At 41.5% G+C, this 22,501-nt stretch overlaps 1 protein-coding gene across 1 annotated transcript; it reads left to right on the top strand.

Annotated features, from left to right (window-relative positions):
- The first annotated feature begins 376 nt into the window (after positions 1 to 376).
- On the top strand, positions 377 to 607 carry LOC124513983 (40S ribosomal protein S27-like). Its single transcript, XM_047082081.1, has one exon. It carries the CDS (start codon positions 377 to 379, stop codon positions 605 to 607), a length of 231 nt encoding a protein of 76 aa, XP_046938037.1.
- The last annotated feature ends 21,894 nt before the right edge of the window (positions 608 to 22,501 follow it).

Below are 22,501 nucleotides of genomic sequence, written 5' to 3'. Positions count from 1 at the left end.
ATTCCTGCTTGCTGGAAATGTCACCACACACAAATCATTTAACTTCTGTGGCAGTTTCCTCCCCTCTAAGGTGGCTTGATGAGCTTAAGATTTGGGTGTTTTTAACTCTATTGGATAGATTAGGCAGGGTCCCTGTTGAGGGAAATTTCCCTGCAAGATGGATTACCAATTAACAAGATGCCATTCAAGGTGATAAATACTGGGGTGTGATTTTTTTACTTTTTCCTTATTTTGCTTCAGCAAAATGTATTGATACATTTTTTCTTTTCTTTTTCTCTTTAAAATATGATGTTTGTTATAGACTAACATCCCTTATGGATATAGATGCAAAAATCCTCAACAAGCTTTCTGGTGGTGACAAACTTCCCACAAGAACATGCCCCTTGAAAAGGACCTTCTCCACCAGTCCACAAAAGAGGAGATGAGGAAGCATAAGAAGAAGTGCCTGGTGCAGAGCCCCAACTCCTACTTCATGGATGTGAAGTGCCCAGGATGCTACAAAATCACCACCATCTTTAGCCATACACGAACAGTAGTTTTGTGTGTTGGCTGCTCCACTGTTCTTTGCCAGCCTACAGGAGGAAAAGCAAGGCTTACAGAAGGATGATCCTTCAAATGGCAGCAGCACTAAAAGCACCCTGAATCTAGATGAGTGGGAAACTATCCTAATAAACATATTTTGGATTAAAAACAATCCTTGGGGTGCCTGGGTGGCTCAGTTGGTGAAGCATCTGACTCTTGATTTCTCTCTCTTCCTCTGCCTCTTTCCCCTGCTCGTGCTCTCTCTCTGTCTCTCAAAAAAAATCCTCAACAAAATACTAGCAAACAGAATCCAACAGCACATTAAAAAGATAAAACACCATGACCAAGCGAGATTTATCCTAATAATTCAAGGGTGGTTCAACATAAGGAAATCAATCAATGTAAAATACTACATTAATAGAAGGAAGAAAAATAAATCCATGATAATCTCAATTGCATCAAAAGATATGATTAAGAAAGTGAAAAGATAACCTACAGAAAGGAAGAAAGTATTTGTATATTATGTGTCTTATAAGGTGCTAGTATCTAGAACATCTAAAGAACTCTTACAACTCAACACAAAAGACAAACAACCCAGTTAAAAAATGGACAAAGGATTAGAACAGACATTTATCCAAAGAAGATATACAAATAGTCAACAAGCCCATGAGAAGATGCTCAGCATCTTTAGTCATTATGGAAATGCAAATCAAAACCACAATGAGGAAATGAGGTATCACTTCACATTCACTGGGATGGCTATTACAAAAAAAAAAAAAAAGAAAAAAGAAAAGAATGAATGTTGGTGAAGATGTGGAGAAATTGGAAGTCTCATACATTGCTAGTGGGAATGTAAAAGGGCTCAGCCAATGGGCATAACAAGTTGGTGGTTTCTCAAAAAAGTAAACGTAGAATCACCACATGACCCTGCTGTTTCACTCCTAGGTATATGTACAAAAGAAATGGAAAACAGGTAACAAACAAATACATGAACACTCATGTTTATAGGAGTACTATTTACAATAGCCAAAAGTTGGAAAGAACCTAAATGTCCATCAATGGATGAACGGACAGATTGTGGTATATACATACAATAGAATATTATTCAAGACACAAAAAAGAATGAGGTAGTGATACACGGTACATGTGCATGACCCTCAAAAACACTCTTCTCAGTGAAAAGAGGCCAGAACCCAAAGGTCACATATTGTATGATTCCAGTTATAGGAAATGTCCAGAATTTATATGAAATATCCAGAATAAATCTGTAGAAGGTAAAGGCATGTTGGTGGTTGTCAGGGGCAGAGACAGAGGGAAGGAGGAATAGAGAACGTCTGCTTAACATGCACAGGGTTTCCTTTTGGGGTGATAAAAATGGTTTGGAACAAAATAGAGGTGGTTGTTGCACAACATTATGATCATACCAAATGCTACTGAATTGTTCACTTTAAAATGGTTAATTTTACATTATGCGAATTTTACCTCAATAAGAAAAAGTTTTAAAAATAGAAAGCTTGAATTTGACTTGTTGCCTATCCACATATGTCCTGGGAAAAAAAAGTTTCTGTCTAGTACTTAACTGCTGGCTTATTTTAAAGCAAACATTTAAGGAATGTGGACGTAAACGGGCTTATGGATTACTTGGAGTAGGAAAGTTATTTGGAGACTGGAAGAGGGGTATTAGTTTTGGAGCAACTTTCTCATTGTACCTTTTAATCCATAAGCATATGAGAAATATTTTATGAATATTTAGAATCTTTTTTCAAATTTTATTTATTTATTTATTTTGAGAGAGGGGGTGGGAATGAGAAGGGGAGGGTCAGAGAGACAGGGAGAGAGAAAGAATCCCAAGCAGGTTCCTCACTGACTGTGCAGAGCCCAGTGCAGAGCTTGATCTCACGAACTGTGAGGCCATGCATGACCCGAGCTGAAAGCAAGAGTTGGACGCTTAACTGACTGAGCCACCCAGGCGCCCCAAATATTTAGCATCTTAATAAATTGCTCTGAAATTCATGAGGTTAACTTTGTAGGACTGGGCCATAGAATGGTCTTTTCTTAAGCTTTTTTTTTTAAGATTTGTGTGTTCTCTTTACAAAGTTATGTTTTAAAATGAGTGCTTCTTGAGAAGTGATTTATATTTACCTTAATGATGGTTTAAGTACTAAAAAATAGATACACGCACAAGAATGTACTCTTTGTAATGGTTCCAAACTGGAAACTACCCTAATGCCTTTCAGCAGTAGAATGGATAAATTAACACAATGCAATAATATACTGCAATGAGACTAAATGCACTGCTACTATACACAATAATACAGATGTATTTCACAAGCAGTGTGAAGTAATACAAGCCAGTGTGAATTGAATACAAATGTGAAGTAATACAAGCCAGACATGAAAGAGTACATATTGGATGATTCCATTACAGTTCAAAAATAAGGAAAATTACTCCATGGTGTTAGATGTTGGGGTAATGGTTACCTTTGCAGGGGCTAGTTACTGAAATAAGTAACAAGGGGACTTCTGGGGTGTTCTCTCTCTTTTTTAAAAAATATACTTCAGTTTTTAGAGCAGCTTTTGGTTCACAGTGGTATTGATCAGGAGGTATAGAGATTTCCTATATACCCTCTGCTCCTACACATGCATAGCCTCTCCCGTTATCAACATTCCCCACCATACTGGTAAACATTTGTTACAATCAATGAACCTACACTGACACATCATAATTATCCAGAGTCCTTTACATTAGAGTTCACTCTCCACGTTGTATATTCTATGAGTTTCACATGCATCCATCATGTTAGTATCATACAGAGGAGTTTCACTGTCTTAAAAATCCTCTGTGCTTCCCCTATTCATCCCTCCCTCCCCACTAGTCCACTGATTGCTGTACAATCTCCATTGCTTTGTCTTTTCCAGAATGCCAGATAGTTGGAATCATACACTATACAGCCTTTAGTTGTTCTCTTTTTTTTTTTATCTGGATGCTGTTTACATGGATGTGTTCATATTGTGGAAATTCATCAAGCTGTACACCTGATTTGTACTTTTCTGTAAGTATGTTAGAGTTCTATTAAAATATATAAAAGCAAAAAAAGCAACAAAACAAAACAAAATATCGAAAAGCAAACAAACCAGCATACAACACAATCCCTCAAAATCACAAACCCTTTCAGCTAACTGTCCTGTATCTCTTTTCCTCCTGCTTATCACGGCCAACTTCTTGAGTTTTCTATATGCACTTCCTCTATTTCCTCACTTTCCACTCATTCGTCAACCCACTCCAATCTGGCTCTCTGTCCCCACAACTCTCCTAAAATAGCTCTCACAAAGATCACCAATGGCTTCCCATGTTGTTAAATCTGATGGAAAATTCTCTATCCTTCACTCGCTTCACACCCCAAAAGTATTTAATACTGCCGACCATTCTCATGCTGAAACATTCTCTTGTGGATTTTGTGACATGATACTCTCACAGTATTCTTCCTGCTCCTCTGACTACTCCATCTCTGTCTCCCCATCCTCCTCTATCCAGGCATTAAATGTTGAAGGTTTCCTGAAGGCTCAGCTCTACGTTTTCACTTCTCTTTCTACACTTCTCTCCTTAAGTGACCTCATTCATTCCTATGGCTTTCAACCCAATTTGTATCCTTTAAATTTTTTTTAGGATTTAATTATTTTTGAGAGACAGAGAGAGAGCGCGAGTGGAGGAGGGGCAGAGAGAGAGGGAGACACAGAATCCGAAGCAGGTTCCAGGCTCTGAGCTGCCAGCACACAGCCCAATGTGGGGCCCAAACCCACAAACCATGTAATCATGACCTGAGCTGAAGTCAGACGCTTAACTGACTGAGCCACCCAGGTGCCCCTATATCCTTTTTAAAAAAATGTTTATTTATTTATTTTGAGACAGAGAGAGAGAATACGAGTGGGATGGGAGTGGGGAGAGAGAGAGAGAGAGAGAGAGAGAGAGAGAGAGAGAGAGAATCCCAAGCAGGCTCCATGCTGTCAGTGCAGAGCCTGACACAGGACTATCCCAGAAACCATGAGATCATGACCTGAGCTGAAATCAAGAATTGGACGCTCAACCAACTGAGCCACCCAGGCGCCCCATCAATCCAATTTATATCCTACCTCCCAAGTTACAGCAATATCCCAGACTTCTCTGAGCTCATATTCATGTTCATTTACCTAATTTACATCTCCATCTGAATGTTACACCAACATCTCAAACTTAACTTCTCTAAGACTAAAATCTTGATTTCTCCCTGCCCCAACCTTTTTCCTCATCCATCTCAGTAAACTGCACCAGCATCCATCCATTTGCTCAATCCAGGGATATTTTTTGTCTTCCCCAGTTGCTCATGCCCCAAATCTGGGAGTCCTACACCTGTCTTCCTAATTGTCATTTCTAGCCATGAAAAAATGGGGGAAATGTGGGTGAAGATGAAAGAATTCACATCAATCTCTTCTGGAGCTTTCTTTGAGGTCTGGTCAGGTAAATTACTGTAAGTAGGTGTCATGAGGCACCACACAGATCCCTGCCTCCACCCTCGGCTGCTGGAAGTGTTGGTTGCTGATGGCTCACAGTTACGCCACTCTCTTCGCATTGCTCTTAGCCAAAGGTGGCTTTGTCTAAGATTATGTCCTCTCAGCCATAGCCTTATGGTGTGGTAAACAGCACATATCCAATGAGAATACAAAGGTTCACAACCTTTGCTTCAATTTTGGATAATTCTGAAAGGTCATCTTGGCTCCAGAGCTCTCTGTGGGAACAGCTGGAGCTTTTCAGTCCAACTTCTCCTTCCCCCCAGTCCTGCTTTCCTCACTCCCACACAGGCATTGGTCCCAAGTGTACTCCTCATAACCTTCCTGTATGCAAATCTCTGCATCAGAGTCTATTTCCAGGAAACCTGACCTAAGATAACAAACTAAAAATGTACATACCTAGAAGAGTGAAGAAAAAAGAAGCAACACTCCAATTTAATACAAAGAGACAAGTATTAACCTTAGGGCATGGTTGAGGAGGGGTGGAGCAACTCTACCTACAAGGGAGCCAAGATGGCTATAGAACAGGGAATAAATTGGAAAGTCTGTGTTTTTCAAGGCACAGCTAACAAAGATTTCACCTTTGCTCAGCAGCAGATTTCAGCTGGATCCCTTCTTATGCATCTAGTCTAGGTTACCATTCACTTCTGTTTCCTTATGAAAATAGACTCCTGGTCCACCAAGCCCAGAAAATGACACTTTTCTGACAGCCACAGTATGAAAGGACTGGGATGGAGGCCACTTCATTCTCTGTGCACATCTATCCCCAATACACACATAGACACACACATAGACACACATGCACACACAAACACGGACACAGACAGACAGGCACACACACACACACGCACACATGCACGTGCACACACACACACACACACACACACACACACACAGTATTGATTGCCACAGACCAGGGTCTAAAAGAAATAATACACCTACCTCAGGATATTTATACTTTTGAAAAAAATCACCAAAGGGGAAGCCAATACTCTAACTTGAGAATTAAAGATTTACACTTGTTTTCTACAAACAGTTTTATAGTTTTAGCTCTTATATTTAAGTGTCAGATCCATTGAGTTAATTTTTGTATATGGTGTGAGGTAGGAGTTCAACTTCATTCTTCTGCATATGAATCCACTTGTTCTAGCACCATTTGTTAAAAAGACTATTCTTGGGCCATTGAAATGTACTGGCACCCTTGTCAAAGATCAATTTATCATAAATGGTAGGGCTGACATTTAATTCTTCCTTTGAAAATCATTTGTTATGTTTATTTTTTTATTTTTTTAATTTTAAACTGTATTCATTTTTTTTTCAACGTTTATTTATTTTTCTTGGGACAGAGAAGACAGAGCATGAACGGGGGAGGGGCAGAGAGAGGGAGACACAGAATTGGAAACAGGCTCCAGGCTCTGAGCCATCAGCCCAGAGCCCGACGCGGGGCTCGAACTCACGGACCGCGAGATCGTGACCTGGATGAAGTCGGACGCTTAACCGACTGCGCCACCCAGGCGCCCCTAAACTGTATTCATTTTTGACAGAGACAGAACGTGAGTGGGGGAAGGGCAGAGAGCGAGGGAAACACTGAATCTGAAGCAGGCTCCAAGCTCTGAGCTGTTAGCACAGAGCCTGATGCGGGGCTCAAACTCACTGACTGTGAGATCATGACCTGAACTAAAGTCAGATGCTTAACTGACTGAACCAGCCAGGTGCCCCTCATTTATTATGTTTCTTATGGCAAAAGTAATATATATTCAGGGCACCTGGCTGGTTCAGTCAGTGGAGCATGTGACTCTTGATCTCGGGGGTCATGAGTCCAAGCCCCACGTTGGGCATAGAGCTTACTAAAAAAAGGTAATATACGTTCATTGAAGAAAAATATATGTGAGCAAAAATGAAGATCACATATCACTCCACCTTCCAATCTCAATGTCACACAATCCACTACTGTTAACATTTTAAAAATATCCTTCCAGGCTGTTTTCTTAAGTGTAGTATTTTACAGAAATGATATTATACTTTAATGCTGATTTGTATCTTGCTTTTAAAAAAGCTCCACAGTGCCATAGATATATTTCCATGTCAATAAATATAAATCTATACCACATCATTGGTTTTATTGACTTCATAAGAGTCAGTAATATGGATGTGCCTTAATTTTTTTAACCCTTTCTCTTATCATTAGACATCAGATAGTTTTCAATGTTTTCCCAATGTAACACAGCTGTCATGAACATCCTGATGCATACATCTTTACGTACCTGTCCAGTTATTTCAGAGATAGTAAACTGCCAACCCACTGGCTGATTTGTGCTCACAGTTGTGTTTTGTGTGGACAGTACATCTTTTTATTTTTATTTTATTTTATTTTATTTTGAGAGAGAGGGAGAGTGTGTGTAAGGGCAGAGGGAGAGAGAGAGAATCCTAAGCAGGCTCTACGCTGTCAGCGCAAAGCCCAACGCAGGGCTCTATCTCACAAACTGTGAGATCATGACCTGAGCTGAAACCAAGAGTTGGATGCTTAACTGACTGAACCACCAGGCACCCCAGCACATCTTCCTAAATAAAAAAGTTATGTCAAATTTGGATGATCTGTTAGGAGACATTCCTAGAAACAGGATTGCTGGGTTCTGATTTAGCAAGGTTCTGGTATTTGCTTGTCCCCAAATGATCATTTGACTCTCTCCCTGGTCTGGTGCCATACTGGGTAGGTGGAAGAGAGAGAGGATGGTGAGAGACAAGCCTGAGAACGATTCTCTCAGTTTACTGATGTCCTGACCCAAAAAGGTCTTTTTTGGATGTAACATATCAAACTGGGAGGATATGGGACTAAGTACCAAAAGCTCTAATTCTGCTATATATATTATATAGCACTGTGACTGGGGGTGGGCTATTTAACCTAAGTCTCATTTCCTCACAAGGTTGTTAGGAGTATCAAATGAGAAATTGTGTGAAACACGTTTTGAGAAGCACGGAGTCCTCTACAATTATAAGGCAGTCCTTGTTTTTGTAAATTGCCAAAAGCATGTTTACACGGGGTCAAAAAGACCTAAGCTTAGAGTGTAAAGCATTGTCCACTGTCAGAACCCCACTTTTAGAGGAGCTACTTTCAAGGATAGACATGATTCTAGGTTGCCAGGATCTGATCTGGTGCACTTCAGTTCTACAGTCATTTACGGATGGTTTCACATGCCAGACACTCTGGATACAAAGATGATTATGATTCGTCCCTGTCTTCACAGAGCTTAACAGTCCACTAGGAAGAGACAAATATATATTGAGATCATCAGAAAACAGAGGGATAAAAGGTGTAATAGAGAAGAGAGCCAAGACTGCAATGCATAGGAGAAACACTCGGGGGCCTTTTGAGGCAGGGTTCCACAAATAGCATTGAGGAGGAGAAAGGACCAGGTGTTTGTGTGTCTGTCTGTGTGTGTGTGTGTGTGTGTGCGCGCGCACACACACACACACACACACACAGGTGCGTGGTAGTCTATGCCAGTCGAGCCAATCTGGGGCTAGACTTTATCTTAGACTCTGTGCTCATTTCTATGCATTTACATTTTCTTTTTTTAGTTTTGTGTTTCCCTTCATTTCCTAGTCAAGCTCTTTTTGAAAAATGCTAATCTGGTCTTAGCTGTACTAACAGGAAAAGAGATTTGTCTACATCCATGCCAAGAGACTTGGAGAACCTAGAGTGTTCTGGAAGCCACTCTTGCTGGTAAAATAAAGAACCCATTTGCAAACTAAGGAAGAGCTTGGAGGCACACCTTCCTCCCTCCATGCCTGCTTCATCTTGTGTTCTTGCCCGATCATTTCCAGACCCATCACCCTCCTTCCACCATTTGTCTGCTGCTACTGCGACTGCAGCAGCCACACATTTTAGAAAAAACCAGCCAGATTATCTTCTCACCCTTCTCTCAAGCCCACCTCCTTCCCCTAGTTTGGGTCACCTGAACTTTTCCACTACAAATACAAAACCAAATGCAATGATTATCGAAGCCAGAGGAAATAAAGGATGTTGTTCTATCCTTAATGCTTATTAAATTTGGACTTAATCTTCTTCATCACAATTAAGCCTTTAGACCAGCCAATATACTTAAACGAGGTGAAATGAAAAGACTTACTGTAAGAGATGACAGGAGGCTCTTCGGGAAATTAAAATCTCCAGAGATTTCCAAAGTGGGAGTTACTGAGCCAGGAAGGGGAAAGAAAGAAAAGGGTTTTAAAGCTTAATAAACAGGATGCCAATTAGGTCTTGGGATTAAAAAGCTAGGTGATGTCAGTGTTATCTATGGGAGGAGGGGTTAACTGGAGCCAGGAATTAATAAGCGCTGTGTTATTTCCAGATCCTTCTTTGATTCACTTAAAAAAAAAACTGGCTAGGTGTGCCTTTCCTGTCTTACCTTACTCTTCTGTGACATGGGAAGAAACCCAAGGTGATGAACAAATGCTTGCTTGCTTTTGTAAAGGCCCAGAAAAGGTCTTTCCCCATTTACCAAGTGCCCGATCCTGCACTGACACTGTTAAGGCTGTAATTTGAGTGAGCTCCTTGCCTAATGGCTACAGACCTTAAAGGTGTCAGAACAGGATTGGACTGAGAAAACAACCTTTCCATCAGTGCCTTATTTTGTCACCTTTTTGGACAGAGGGCCCTTTCCCAGAGACCCTCACTCCCTGCAGACCAGAAGCAGCCCTGAGGCAAGAGAACTTGGGAGGTTTTCCAGGGTCCCAGTTTCCACCGGCCAGAAGTTTGATTTACTGGCACCGTCTGTGAGAAGACAAATGGCCTATGCTGGCTGTGCTGGTCAGATGCAGGGAAGAAAGAAAAGAAGGAGAAAAAAAATGGAAGAAGGGAGATTAGTAAATCAATAAACACCCAAGTGACATATAACTAATGAACAAATAAAATTCCTCATAGGAAGGTGGTGGGTGTCCTGAGATGGTGATGTTGAAGTGCACGGGGATGGCACTTTCTTTTGTGTAGCCCAAGGATAATCTCTTAAATTCTGGGTACAAACAATACAGTATAACTCTTATGGTTGCCATGACAACGCGAATCCTTCTCTTCTGATGTCAGCCTGCCCTCCCCCCTCCTTCAGAATCCACAATGCCAGTTTTCTTTCTGCGGTAAATGCTGTGCTTGGTTTCAAGGGCTCAATAATGGGCTCATCTAATAACTGCCTGTCTCCGGAGACTGTTCGTGCCAGACCCCTAAGACCACATTCCTTTTGGGGAAGAGGGAGCCTGACATGTGGGAGACTAGACCACAGCAGACAGATTTTTCCAGTTAAGCCTGTGACCTATTCCTGCCGATGTCTGGGCCAGTCTCTCCACCTTACACCAGCCCGTGCTGTGGAACAACGCAGTACCTGCTTTGAGGGTAACAGAGGACTAGGACCTGCTTTGGGGAACAGGCTGTGGACTATGGCATACAGTTGACCTTTGACCTGCACGGGTGTTAGGGGCACACACCCTGAATACAGCTTTTGACTCCTCCAAAACTTAGCTACTATCATCGGTTGCTGACTGGAAACCTTACCAGTCAAAGAAACAGTCAGTTAAGACACATTTTGTATGTTTATGTATTATATGCCATATTCTTACAATAAAGCTAGGGTAAAGAAAATATTATTAAGAAAATCATAAGGAAGAGAAAATGCATTATAGTACTATACTGTATTTATCGAAAAAGAAAATCTGCATAGTAGTGGGCCCGCATAGTTCAAACCTGTGTTGTTCAAGGGTCAAACTGTAATTTGAAGCCCTCCTACCAAAAATCCCTTCCCCAGTTGGCCTGCCTGAAACTACCATTATCAAAATCATTTTTATAGACAAGAGCCTTAAAAGTAGCTCCCAAGTGAAAATGTTCCTGGTGTCTGATTAGAATAACTAGCTTATAATACCCTAGTGTAAATCAGAAAGGGAGAACAGAGCTCTTGAGGGAACAGGCGACAGGACCGATCAATTCTGATGCAGGAAGGGGAAGGAATATGTTCATAACACTGGACACTCCTCAGTACCCACTGTCATTCCGCATTCCTCCCATGCCTGTTCCACTATGTCCTAGCTCAGTAAACCCGGGAGCATCCTTGATACCTCCAACCAATTAGGTCCAACAAATCATCAATTTCTGTAAATTTTAACTTTTATTTATTCATTTTTTAGGAAAGGTTTTTTTCATGTTTATTTACTTTTAAGAGGAAGAGAGAGGCAGAGAGAGAGAGAGAGGAAGACAGAAGATCCTACTTTACTCCTATTAGTCTTTCAAAGATCAGCTCATGTGTCACCTACTCCATGTCTTTTTTGGCCCTTTCCCTCTCCACCAAGTCTAGGTTAGTTACTGCTCTTTTTTAAGTTTATTTATTTTGAGAGAGAGAGAGAGAGAGAGAGAGAGAGCATGTGCAAGCAGAGGAGGAGCAGAGAGAGAAGAGAGAGAATCCCAAGCAGGTTCCAAGCCATCAGCACAGGGCCCGATGCGGTGCTCGAACCCAACAACTGTGAGATTACGACCTGATCCAAATGAAGTCAGATGCTTAACTGACTGAGCCACCCAGGCGCCCCTGTCCATTTTAACTTTTAACATCCTTCAAAGTCATCCACTTGTCTTCACCTCCATAGTCTCTACCCTAGTTCAGACACCCAGCCTTTCTCATCTGGGTTATTTCACTGCATTGGCCCCCTAATTCATCTCTTCACTCCCATTGTTGCTCTTTTCCCACCCGTTCTCCACCCTGCAGCCAGAGTGATCACTCCAAAATGAGAATGTGATTAAAATATTTCAATAGTGTCCTGTGGCTCATTTGGTAGAGTGCAACCTACTTAGCACAGCTTTCAAGACCCTCTGCACAGGACCCATCTCTCATCTCTCCAGCTCTTTGTCACATCTTCCACCTTAACCCAACCCCTCCCCACATCCTACTCTTTAGCCACAGCTAACTGCTCTTTGTGATTTGTCGAGCTCATCATGTTTCTGATCTTTTGCACAAGAGGCTTGCTCTCCTTGGAACCCCCTCCTATTTCTTCCCCCCTCACCTAGTTTATTGCTATTAGTCTTTCAAAGGTCAGCTCGTGTGTCACCGACTCCATGTCTTTTGCCCTTTCCCTCCCTCCCACCAAGTCTAGGTTAGTTACTGTTCTTTTTTAAGGTTTATTTATTTATTTTGAGAGAGAAAGAGAGAGAGGGAGAAAGAGAATCCCAAGCAGGCTCTGAGCTATCAGCGAGGAGCCCCACAAGGGGCTCGATCTCACGAATCGTGAGATCATGACCTAAGCCAAGATCAAGAGTCAGATGCTTAAGCGACTGAACCACCCAGGCACCCCTAGGTTAATTATTGTTCTACCAGGGACCTATCATACTTATGCATATCCCTCAGGAAATTGTCTTGTAACTAGCTGTTGGCTTTTCTATGTCTCCCAGTAGACTTTGAGTTTCATGATGGCAAAAACTGTCATTATTCATCATTATACCTCTAGTCCACATAATATCTGCCAATCAGCAATACTTAGTATACTCTTATTCATGAATGAACAACACCCAGATGGGATGGAGAAGTTGGGGGAATAGCTGGCATTTTTGATGAGGGAGAGATGGCAAAAGAGGAAACTGAAAATCAAGGGGAAAAGGATGAATAAAAGTCAGGAAAATTCTGAAAGAAGGGCATTTGAGGAGAAACAGGCCCCATCAAATATTTTTTTAATGTTTATTTATTTTTTGAGAGACAGAGAGAGAGAGAGAGAGAGAGAGCATGAGTGAGGGAGGGGCAGAGAGAGGGAGACACAGAATCTGAAATAGGCTTCAGGCTCCGAGCTGTCAGCACAGAGCCCAGTTCGGGGCTTGAACCTATAGACTGTGAGATCATGACCTGAGCCGAAGTCGGACGCTTAATCGAACGACTGAGCCAGCCATGCACCCCAAGGGCTCATCAAATAAAACATGTTATGATGCTACCTTAAGACAGTTGAGTTCTTGAGAAAAAAAAATCAATGCCTCGATATATGTGGGAAATTAGTGTATTTTAAAGATGGCGGGGCACATGGGTGGCTCAGTCCCTTAAGTGTCTGCCTCTTGATTTCTGCTCAGGTCGTGATCTTACGGTTTGTGAGTTCGAGCCCCATGTCAGGCTCCGTGCTGATGGCACAGAGCCTGCTTGGGATTTCCTTCTCTCTCTGTCCCTTCCTTGCTCTCTCTCAAAAATAAACAAACATTAAAAAAATAAAGGTGGCATGTCAGGGGTGCCTGGCTGGCTCAGTCAGAAGAGCATGCGAGTCTTGATCTCAGGATCTTGAATTCAAGCCCCATGTTCAGTGTACTTAAATAAATAAATAAACTCTAAAAAGGAGAGAGAGAGAGAGAGAGAGAGAGAGAGAGAGAGAGAGAGAGAGAAATATGTCACATCAAATCAACAGGGAAAAATAGATTACAAAAAAATTATATTTGCATAGTGGGCAAACTGAAGTCTCTAACTTACATTTTACCTCAAAATAAATTATAGATGGATCAAAGAATTTAATGTGAAAAATGAAACTTAAAAGTACTAAAGGAAAATATGAGAGAATTTAAATACATACAATCCTGGAAAGGGAACGGCCTTTCTAATCAGGCCATGAATCCAAAAGTCATTTAAAAAACTGATAAATGTGACTACATAAAAATTTAAAATTTCTGTACAGCAAAAAAGAAAACCACAAAAAGAGCCCAAAGAGAAATGACAAACTGTGACAAGATCTTTGCAACACTTATGGTAGACAAAGGACTAATTTCCTTAATTTCCAACAAACTCAAACAAATCATCAAGAAAAACATTGCCAATCCAAAGTCAAACAACCAAATGATACAAACAGGCAGTTAACAGAAAAAAAGACAAATGGGTAAATTACACATATAAAAAGATGTCCAACCTTGCTCCTCAACAAAAGCATGCAAATTAAAACAGCAAGATGCCCTTTCTTCCCCTACCGTGCTGGCAAATATTCAAAAAGATTGATAATATCCAGTGTTGATGAGGGTATAGGGGAGCCAGCAATTTAACTACTGTAATTTTTTAAAAATTTTTTCATGTTTATTTTTGAGAGATAGAGACAGAGACAGAGCATGAACAGGGGAGGAGCAGACAGAGAGGGAGACACAGAATCTGAAGCAGACTCCAGGCTCTGAGCTGTCAGTACCGAGTCCAACTCAGGGCTTGAGATCACGAACCGTGAGATCATGACCTGAGCTGAAGTCGGACGTTTAACCGACTGAGCCACCCTAGCACCCCTTAACTACTGTAAACTTTAATGTACATGCCCTCTGACCTAGTAATTCCATTTATATAACACAGTAATTAAAACCACAGGCTCTGGAGTCAGACTGCCTGCCTTCAAATTCTGTCTCTACAGGTTCTTAGCTTTGTGACCTTGGGAGTATCCCTCAACCTCTTTAAAGCTTTCCTCATCTGCAAAATGGGGATAATAATAGTACTGTCTTAGTCTGTTTGGACTGCTATAACGTAACCTCACAGACTGGGTGGTTTATAAACCACAGAAGTTTATTTTCTCACAGTTCTGGAGGCTGGGAACACCAAGATCAAGGTGCCAGCATGGGCGAGTTCTGGTGAGGACCTTCTTCTAGATTGCAAAAAGCCACCTATGTCCTCACATGGTGAAGAGGCAAGGGAGTCTCTTGGACTTCTTTTAAAAGGGTACTAATCCTATTTATAAGGGCTCTGCCCTAATGACCTAATCACCTCCCAAAGGCCCCATCTCCTGATACCGTCACATTAGGCATTAGGGTATCAGGACATATGGGCACTAGGTTTTGAGGGCATATGAATGGGAGACACAAACATTCAATATATAGCAAGTATTTAGCCCATAGAGTCATAAGGATAAAATGAGAAAAGGCACCCAAAGTGCTTAGCACAGTACCTAGTGCATAGTAAGCTCTCAATAAATGTTAGTTGTTATTATTCTTGTGCTCGAAGGTGCATTCATTAGTAGATTCATTACAGTATTTTTATAATAATACTCCCCCCAAGAAAAATGAAAACAAAACAAAACAAAAAACCCATCCTGGAAACAACCTAAATATCCATCAATTAACTAGGAATTGGTTTCATAAATTATGACATACAGTGTAGTGCTATGCAGACATTAAAAAGAACAAGATGAGATACACCTATATGGACCAATATGGATAAATATCTAAGCCATAACTGTATAACATGTATTTTTCCATGTGTGTAAGTAAAAAAAAGGAAATATGCCTCCCTCTCTCCCTCCACACCTCTCTCTCTCTCTCTCTCAAGGTTATTCAAGATACTGAAAATAGTGTTTACCTTTGAAGAAATGGTTTGGTAGATGGGAAGATAGAAGGAAAAGTTTTGCTTTTCATTACTTCTATACACTGTTTGATTTCCTTTACCATGTACATATACAACTTTTAAAAAATCCAATAAATTCAGATTCTATCACTGTTCACCACGCTGCAACAGCTCCCCACCTCACTCTGAGTAAAAGTCAAAGTCCTTCTAGTGACCTGCAAGGTCCTCATGACCTGACCTCTTGCTTCATTTTTGCCTGTGTGACTTCCAGTCACACTCATTGGCTTCCGTGCTGTTCTGGAGACCTTCCAGCCAGAGGCCCACCTCAGAACCTTTGCCCTCACTGTTTCCTTCTGCCTTTGAAGTTATTCACATGGCTCACTCCCTCACTGTCTTTAAATCTCAGCTCAGGGACGCCTGGGTGGCTCAGTCGGTTAAGTGTCTGAATCTTGGTTTCGGCTCAGGTCATGATCTTGTGGCTCATGGGTTCGAGCCCAACATTGGACTCTGTGCTGGCCACGTGGAGCCTGCCTGGAATTCTCTCTCTCCCCTTCTCTCTCTGCCCCTTCTCTCTCTCTCTTTGTCTCTATCAATCAATCTATCTCTTTCAAAATAAATAAACTTAAAAAAAATCTCAGCTCAACTGCCACGTCCTTAGTGAGGTCTCCTCTGCCCCTTCCCCACTTAAAATTGCAACATCTGACATCTTTACCCCCATATCCTGCTGTAGTTTTTTCCATTGTGTTTATAACAACCTAATATGCTATAGGGGCACCTGGGTGGCTCAGTCAGTTAAGCATCCGACTTCAGCTCAGGTCATGATCCACCATTGGTGAGTTTGAGCCCTGTGTCGGGCTCTGTGCCGACAGCTCAGAGCCTGGAGACTGCTTCGGATTCTGTGTCTCCCTCTCTCTCTCTGCCCCTTCCCTGCTCTCTCAAAACTAAAACAAAACATAAAAAAATTTTAATATGCTATGTATTTTCCTTACTACTTTATGGTCTCTCTCCATTATCATGGAAGACTTGTGAAGGCAGGGATTTTTGTCTGATTTGTTCATATTCATTGCTCTATCCCTAGTGCCTAGGGTCCAGTGTCTCACACATAGTGGGTACTCAAAAAGTATTTGTTGAATGAATGAATACATGAGATTTCCAAGCAAGAAGGAGTCTCCTTTTTCCTTATCTAGCTCCTCTTTAGGATTCTCTCTTAATCCTTCTCCATCTGAAACTTATAACTTCTGCAACCTTGTGCCTGGCAGAAAGATGAAAAAATATTTGTTGAATAATGGATTTATATATTCATTCTGAGATATGAGTGATTGATAACTAGAATAAAGCCCCAGGGGTATTTAAATTTTAGTAGGTATCAAAACCTATAGGCAAAGGGATTAGCCAGTTTCCTGGGGCCCCTGAGATCTCCCCACAGTAAACTAGTACATCTGTTACAAACTTTGGGGACCCACCACCTTCGTTTTCCCCCTTCCACTTATTCAATGACCCCCATGGGCTTTAAGATTGCTATTCAAGTCTCGCAATTCCCAGGGCAATTCCCAGGGCCTAAAGAGAGAGTACATAACAGGAAAAATAAACTCAAAGAGCAAATTATGAATATTTTTAAAGAAATATACACATATAAATACCCACACACACATTTACATACACCGGTCATCAAAAATATATCAGGGCAATTTCTAAGCATCTCCCCATAGAACATCAATATTTGATGTACTTATAAAGTCCCTGAAAAATTCTCAGTCTTGCCAACTCTTGTATCTGTTATGAGCCATTAAAAGGGTAATCCCAGATCCAGGCATTGCTAGGTCACTCAAATTGGTCTCTCTTTCTCCAAAGAGGCAGGAGACAGCATGAACTCTGCTAATAAGATTACACCTGCATATGTGTGGGAGGGGCTGGGGTCACAATCAACCCATCCAGTTTTATTCAGAGAACAGATAACCAGTGTGTGTGTGTGTGTGTGTGTGTGTGTGTGTGTGTGTGTGTGTGTTTGCGGGGGGGGGCATCATTTATCTTGAGTTGTGTGATTAGAGGATCTTCTCTGAATCTTCTTGGAATCTTCTCCCATCCATCTCAGCTCCTACACCAAATGCTTTTTTCCTTCTAGCACTGACTCAAATATCCTCCATGGCAAGGATGGAAATCCCTTGTAGAGACTGATCATTTCTGGGAGGTGGGAATGGTGGCTGCAGAGCTTAGAGTCTGATGGGAAATTGGACCATCTGGGATATCCAGCAAGACCTCATGGCAGTATCCCCCTCCCCCCCTGCCCCTGGCAAATTAGTAGCAACAAGGTCAAAAGCATGAAAGAGCTCAGCGAGGGGAAAAAAATGGGAGAATCAAATCTGTTGGCTTAAAAAAATCAAGTCATTGGTCTAAAACAATTTCTTATTGTTTAGGCCGCAGGTCATTTGACACTTTTTTTAAAATATTTTATTTTATTTTTTATTTTAGAGAGAGAGAGAACATGAGCGAGGTAGAGGGGCAGAGGGAGAGAGAGAGAGAATCCCAAGCAGGTCCACACTTAGTGTGAAGCCCAATGCAGGGCTCGATCCCACGACCCTGGGATCATGACCTGAGTCAAAATCAAGAATTGGATGCTCAACCAACCAAGCCATCCAGGTGCCCCATCATTTGACCCTTATAAAGAAGGGCACCTATTTGTAACTCAGTGGTTCTCAAGCTTTAATTTGTTAAAAGTCAGTTCCCTAGGCCTCATTCCCATAGATTCTTACTCAGTTGCATTGAGGCAGGGCCCATGAAGCTACATTTATGAAAAGCTCATAGGTGATGCCAATGCTATTCGTTTTTCAAAGACCACATTTTGAGAACCACAGCTTTCAAAGTTTTAGCCCAGCATTTCTCAAGTTTTAATGTGCATATGAGTCACCTGAAGATGTTTAAATGCAGATTCTGGGGGCGCCTGGGTGGCTCAGTCGATTAAATGTCCAACTTCGGCTCAGGTCATGATCTCACAGTTTGTGAGTTCTAGCCCCACATTGGGCTCCATGCTGGCAGTGTGGAGCCTGCTTGGGATTCTCTACCTTCCTGTCTCTGCCCCTCCCCAGCTCTCTCTCTGTCTCTCTCTCTCTCTCTCTGTCTCAGTAAGCAATAAAAAAAACTTTAAAATAATTTAAATGTAGATTCTGATTCAGCAGTTCTGTAATGAGGTCTGAGATTCTGCACTTCTAGCAGACTTCATAGGAGTGGCAGTGCTGCTGGTCTGTAGACCACACTTTGGCTCATGAGAACTTAACATTTCTCCCCTGTGATGGTTAATTTTATGACTGGGCCGCAGAGTGCCCAGACATTTGGCCAAACATTATTCTGGGTGCATCTGTGGAGGTGTTTCTGGATGAGATAACCATTTGAACTGGTAGTCTGAGTAAAGCAGATTGCTCTCCTTAATGTGGGTGGGCTTCATCCAATCAGTTGAAAGCCTGGATAGAACAAAAAAGCTGAGTAAGAGGGAACTCCTACTGCTTGACTCTTGAGCCAGGACATCCATCTTTTCCTGTCTTTGGACTCAAACTGAAACATTGAGTTTTCTTGGGTCTTGATCCTGTTGTGTTTCAAACTGGAACTCACACCATTAGCAATCTTGGTTCTTAGGTCTTTAGCCTCAGACTTGGAACTACACCATTAGCTCTTCAGGGTATCTAGCTTCCCCACTATACATTTTGGGACTTCCCAGCCTCCATAATTGCATGGGTCGGGGCACCTGGGTGGCTCAGTTGGTTAAGCGTCTGACCTTGGCACAGGTCATGATCTCGTGATTTGTGAGTTTGAGCCCCACCTCGAACTCTGTGCTTACAGCTCAGAGACTGGAGCCTGCTTCAGATTCTGTGTGTGTCTCTCTCTCTGCCTCTCCCTTGCTCACACACTCTCTCTCTCTCTCTCTCAAAAATAAGTTTCATGGAAAGAGATATCAATTTATATTCTATATTCTGTATTCTATAAACTATATTCTGTAGTTTCATAGCAAGAGATATCAATTTATATTAGGATTCTGGAGACCTAAAGATTCATCTTTGGAATTAGAAGCAGGGGCCAAAATCTGCTGTGGATTCATGACTTCCCTGAATCCCATAAACAATAACAACTAATGTCTATTTTACTCTCATGGTGTGCCAGGAACTATGCTAAACATTTATATGAATTTTTTTGTTTAAATTACACAGTAGGTACCATTACTATGTCCATTTTATGAATAAGAAAATGCAGACTCAAAGAATTTTAATAAGTTAAGTAAGCAAGAGAGACACAACCTTACTCCCTTAACTTCCAAAAGAAATCTTGGTAAGTGTTTCAAGGGCGTTTTGAACCCAGGCAGCCTTATAGCAAGCACAAGCTTCTATGCATAATGTGACACTGTATCCGCTGCTGGTCACTGATACCATTGCCCAATTCCCATGAGGGACTGAAGACAGATTTCAGAGACACATCTGTTTGCTAGCTTCCCAGGAAATACACTGAAAAGGCTTACTATTGTTTCCCTCTTCCTCAATGATCATGGGTTGTTTACACACTAAAATGTGGTGCCAGCTCTCGGCTCTGCATGGCCATTTTTGACTCTTGGCTATATGCTGGGTTTCCTTGGTGTAGGCAGCTTACAATCAATACTTTCTTTAGGTTCTTAATAGCCCAGAGGTCTGGACTGGCTATTTTCAGTGGGTCAATAGCATTGATGCTTCTTGTCTATATCTCAATATTGCAATTATTAGTAGACATCAGCTTCCAAAAGATAGAAGTTAGCATGTTGGATGATGGGCAAGGGGCTTGTAAATTTCAGTTCCAGGAGATGGTTCCTGTCTGTGTAGGTGGCAACAAGCAGAGTGATGGACCAGATGAAACAAACAGTTCCAGGAGTGGCTCAAGTCCAGATCCAATAAGAGCTTTCTTTGAAGTTCCCAGTTCTGAAACAACCCATAATTCTCAGAGGAGAGGAGTGTGGCTATTTCAAAAGCCAAAACACAAACCCTCTCTAAACAGTTTAAACCTTCTGCCATACAAGTAAAGCCCAAAACTAAAAATTGGCCAAGGAGTTTTGATGATGCTCATCCATCAGCCAATCCAAGGGCAAATTAGATGGACCACAGGATAGGGGAAAAAGTCAAACCAATTGAGTCAACTGGGCCCTTAACTGTCAGAATGAAGAATATTTCTCAGTTCAGCTGATGGCCTTGAGATCACAAAGTACTATGGTTCATTTATGGTAATTGTTGACATTTTTGCTTAGGGATCATCTATATCTGTATCCATATCTATATCCATATCTCTATCTGTCTACATATATATATATATATATATCAATATCGATATCTATATCTATGTCTATGTTTATGTCTATATCCATATTCATATCCATATATCTATATCTATATCCATATCCATATATCCATATATCAATGTCTATATCTATATATATATCCACATATCTATATCTATATCCATATCCATATATCCATGTCTATATCCATATCTATATCCATATCCATATTGATATATCCATATACATATCTATATCCATATATCCATATCCATATATCTATATCCATATCCATATATCCATATATCAATGTCTATATCTATATATATCCACATATCTATATTTATATCCATATCCATATATCCATGTCTATATCCATATCTATATCCATATCCATATTGATATATCCATATACATATCTATATCCATATATCCATATCCATATATCTATATCCATATTCATATATTCATATTTCTATCCATATTGATATCTCTATCATCTCTATCTCTATCTCTATCTCTATCTCTATCTCTATCTCTATCATCTCTATCTCTATCTCTATATGTTTGTGTCCTTCTTTTCTGTGTCAGCCTCCTCTCCTCTCCTGGGTGAACAAACTGCTGCAGAAACTCAAAAGTCTTTGGGGCTGGAAGTCTGAGTGGCTTGGCCTAGCATTCACCCTTCGTGCAAAGTAAGGTTTTAGTGAGGAAAAGGAACTGGGGCCAGGTGGCTTATAAGCTCTGAATAGATTTCTGTGGCTTTAGCTGAAGATGCCTGTGCTGTCAACCCCTCCATTTCTATGTGTTTGCATTTGATTTCTAATTCCAACCTTATCTCTGTAGAGCGGAGGGATTTGTCCACAACTGGCCAGCCTAGATAGGGAAACACTAGGTTGTCAGAGGCCAGGTGTGGGGGTGGTAGCATCCATCTCAGTTTAGGATTCTAGGGAAAGCCTGTGGAGGTAGAGGAGAAGCAGATGGGCAGTGGGAGACAGAACAGGGCAGGCTGCTGAGGCTGCTGTGTCCTTCCTGCTCGACACTGCCCTTCCCTTAATTCCCATAACAGGAATGGCTGCACCACAGAATTTTAACGTCTCAGCCTTACATGAAAAAATGCATCCAGTGCACCCTGATTCACAGCCCCCAAGAAAAGAGAGGCCAGCAGGACCACTAGGCCCAGATCTTAAACTCAGTGCAGCATCAGATTCTGGCTGCTGTTCAGGGGGTTCTTTGTTCCAGGGAGCGGAATGGGGGTCTCCTCCTCATAAATATTGATCTATCCACCCTCCCCCCCAGCACTAACCAAATCTACAGATGAAAGGAATGGATCCAAGGGAGAGGTACCTTAAAATTGGAAAGCTGTGTGGGTTCCTTTGAGATGTTTGAGGGCTTGTGAGGTGGCAATTTAAAAATTACTGGAGCCAAATCTGCATGTCACTTCAGCTCACAGACTTTCATTTATTTTGATTCATTTAATTCTATTATGCCCCCCTCCAAAATCCCTTGAGTGGCTTCACTTAGTTAAGTCATTTAAGTCCAGTGTGGGCCTTAGTGCCAGAGAAAGGATGTTATAGGATCTTTTGCCTGATGCCTCTTCAGCCACCCACCCCGTCCTTCAACATGATTCCAAGGAGTGTGGGTTGGGGGGTAAGGGTCTTCTGGAAGGAAAGGAAATGGGGCCCAAGCTCTCTTCCCAGAGACTTCAGAATGGGGAAATCTGGCCAAGTAGAAAAGTCTAATCAGAGTCTCTGGGCAGGAAAGGACACTGCAGGCCTCAAGGGACAGCTCAACGTGATGGAAAGGGAGTCAGCCATTCTGGACAGCTAATTTTCTTCTCTCCACT

The sequence above is a fragment of the Lynx rufus genome, unplaced genomic scaffold (genome assembly GCF_022079265.1).
Source record: "Lynx rufus isolate CCGP_SWC_20201006 ecotype Redwood Valley unplaced genomic scaffold, mLynRuf1.p SCAF_19, whole genome shotgun sequence".
NCBI lineage: Eukaryota > Metazoa > Chordata > Mammalia > Carnivora > Felidae > Lynx > Lynx rufus.
Note: the sequence above shows the minus strand (reverse complement) of the source record. Positions and strands in the feature narration are given on the sequence as shown.